The sequence below is a fragment of the Nestor notabilis genome, unplaced genomic scaffold (genome assembly GCF_000696875.1).
Source record: "Nestor notabilis isolate BGI_N333 unplaced genomic scaffold, ASM69687v1 scaffold21636, whole genome shotgun sequence".
Lineage (NCBI taxonomy): Eukaryota > Metazoa > Chordata > Aves > Psittaciformes > Psittacidae > Nestor > Nestor notabilis.
Window position 1 is genome coordinate 831 of NW_009932673.1, and position 2,357 is coordinate 3,187.

Below are 2,357 nucleotides of genomic sequence, written 5' to 3' on the forward strand. Positions count from 1 at the left end.
ACACCCTCAGGGAAAGGGAGGGGAGTACAACCTGCTACAGGCCTTCCCAGCCCAGCAGCCATCACGGTGTGGAGGAAAAGGCGCCAGCAGCTTGTGTGAAGGGCTGGATGGATCCTGGTCTGGGCAGCCTGCTCATCCCAGCCCCAAGCAGGGGTGCTCAGAACTGCATGCAGGCCGAAGGAGGGGCAGGGTCCCAGCCACACCACAGGTCCCAGAGGATTCCCACACCTCCCCCTGGCCTCTGCCCAAGGCAGGGCACTGAGCTCCGACGGAGCTGGGGAGGGACCGTGCCCGACCTGCCTGGCTCCTCCAGTTCAGCTGCAGGTTCCTCCAGCCGCACTCAACCCAGAAGGTTGAGTCCCAGCCACGGGAGCCAGCAGTGGCCCGGCTCCTCTAGCAGTGCCAGTCCGAGGCAGCCAAGCCCTGCCCGTGGCTCCCATGGCTACCACCAGGAGAAGAAAGGCTTCCGGCTCTGGAAGCTCTGCGTGTAGGACTCGCTGGCAGTGCGCTGGTGGGAACGTGCCGTTTCCACAATCACAGGCGGCATCTGAACCAGGTGCAGGGGGCTCTTCCCATCCTTCAGCGCCTGAGTCAGGTTCAGGATCTGTACAGCACAACAGAGCAATGCCTGAGCTGCCCTGACACAGCAACAGAGAGCATCCACCCCATCACCCCACCTGTCATGCCAGCAGGATGAGGCTCCGTGCCTCACAAAAAAAAACAACAGTTTACCTGGCCCCTCATGACTGCAATCTGCTTGTGAAACTGTCCCCTGTCAAAGCCAGGGTCTTTCTGCAAGAGAGAGAGCAGAGCACACAGTGAGATCCACCCGCTGCTTTATGCCATGCAAGAGATGCTATTCCCCAAGCAAGCCTCTCCTCTTGTCCCATGGGTTTTCTGCTTCTCCACACACCAAATCCTCAGCTCCTGGCAGAGGGATAACCCTGCTCTGTCTCAGCTCAGAAACAGTCAGGAGTATGGCCACATTCCTGTCCTCTGCAGCCTTGACAGGGAGCTCACCAACGCCACCTCAGCTTTTCTTCCTCCCAAGCCACTTGCCTCCTCAACTGCTTCCCGAGCTCACCTTGAAGAGCTCATACAGATCTTCCTCCAGGTCCTTGACAAAGTTGGGGTCTGAGATCTTGGGAAGAATCAGGTCTTTGATCTCCTGTGAAAAGGGGATTTTGGCCTGGGGCAGCCATGCCCAGTAGAATGGATCTGTGGGAGGAAGCAGGAGGCATTAGAGCTGGAGAAGCCAAAGGATGGTGCCACATGCCAGTGGATGACAGATCACCTGCATCAGGGTCCAGTACCTGCTTCCTACAGCCTCTGCTGAGGCAGAGCCACCCATGAACCCAGAAGGTTTGCAGGACAGCCCTACCCCTCTCCTCTCCTGCCCTTAAGGAGTATGCCCAAGCATGGAGTTCTATGGCTCACCAAGGTGCCCTGGCACAGCCTAAAAAACTCACATGCTCTCCAGGAGTCCGGGTGTTTCAAGGGAAAAGCCAAACCATTGTCTATAGCAGCCAGCTTGATGATGGGCTCCTTCACCACCACCCAGTCACTGTCCTGAAAGGAAAAGGAACAGGTCACAAGGAGTCCCCCCAGCAGGAACACTCCCTCTCCCCCTCCCTGCTGCCCAGGAAGAGCCGCTCACCCGCACGCCCGCGCTGTCCAGGGGACAGTCGTACTTGATGAGCCAGTTGTCATTGCCCCGATCTGCGGAGAGATAGAACCAGCTGTGTCAACACCAGGGCCTGCCTGCACCGCTCCTCCCCCAACCCAGTTTTAGGCCCAAACTCTACCCCAGAGCCCCTGAGCTTGCTGCAGGCCTGGGAAGCCACATCAACCCCCACACAACCAGTCCTGCAGACTGGAGAGGTCCATGTATCCCCAGCTCACAAGAGAGAGGTCAGCCTGCAGGAACTTGGAAGCCCAGCATGAGATGCGACACAAGGACAGAGACACGTGGTGGATCTCCAGATGTCCCTGGATCCTCACAGCTGCAAACTTCCACCCCAGTACCATGATGGTTCCAGATCTCCCAGAACACAGGCGAGCAGCCAGAGCATGTCCCCAGTGGGCAGCCACAGCAGCCACACTCTACACAGAGGCTGCTGCCTGGTGATGTCAAGAGGAATTTTGGGTGCTGGGAAGAGATCCCATGTCCTGCCCCATCCCATTTCTCCAGCTGGCAGGACATGAAGGAGCAGTGTCCCAGGCCAGGCAGCCAGCCCTACCTGTGTTCCTGATGATATAGTCCAGCACCACGAGCCGCTCAAACTGCAGCAGCAGCTGCCGGTTGGTGTTCTCCGGGAGCGGCTCCCCCGCCGACCCCCCCCCGCCCACACCCCACC

At 58.8% G+C, this 2,357-nt stretch overlaps 1 protein-coding gene across 1 annotated transcript in view; it reads right to left on the reverse strand.

Annotated features, from left to right (window-relative positions):
* Positions 1 to 442: 442 nt before the first annotated feature.
* PI4K2A (phosphatidylinositol 4-kinase type 2 alpha) overlaps positions 443 to 2,357 on the reverse strand; it is a gene marked incomplete at its 5' end in the record, with an annotated part of 2,673 nt that continues 758 nt past the window's right edge. Inside the window, 6 exons of the mRNA XM_010016527.1 lie at positions 443 to 604; positions 733 to 792; positions 1,085 to 1,218; positions 1,470 to 1,569; positions 1,658 to 1,719; positions 2,241 to 2,332. Coding sequence (XP_010014829.1) covers positions 443 to 604; positions 733 to 792; positions 1,085 to 1,218; positions 1,470 to 1,569; positions 1,658 to 1,719; positions 2,241 to 2,332 — 610 coding nt within the window. The remainder of the gene's footprint in view (positions 605 to 732; positions 793 to 1,084; positions 1,219 to 1,469; positions 1,570 to 1,657; positions 1,720 to 2,240; positions 2,333 to 2,357) is intronic.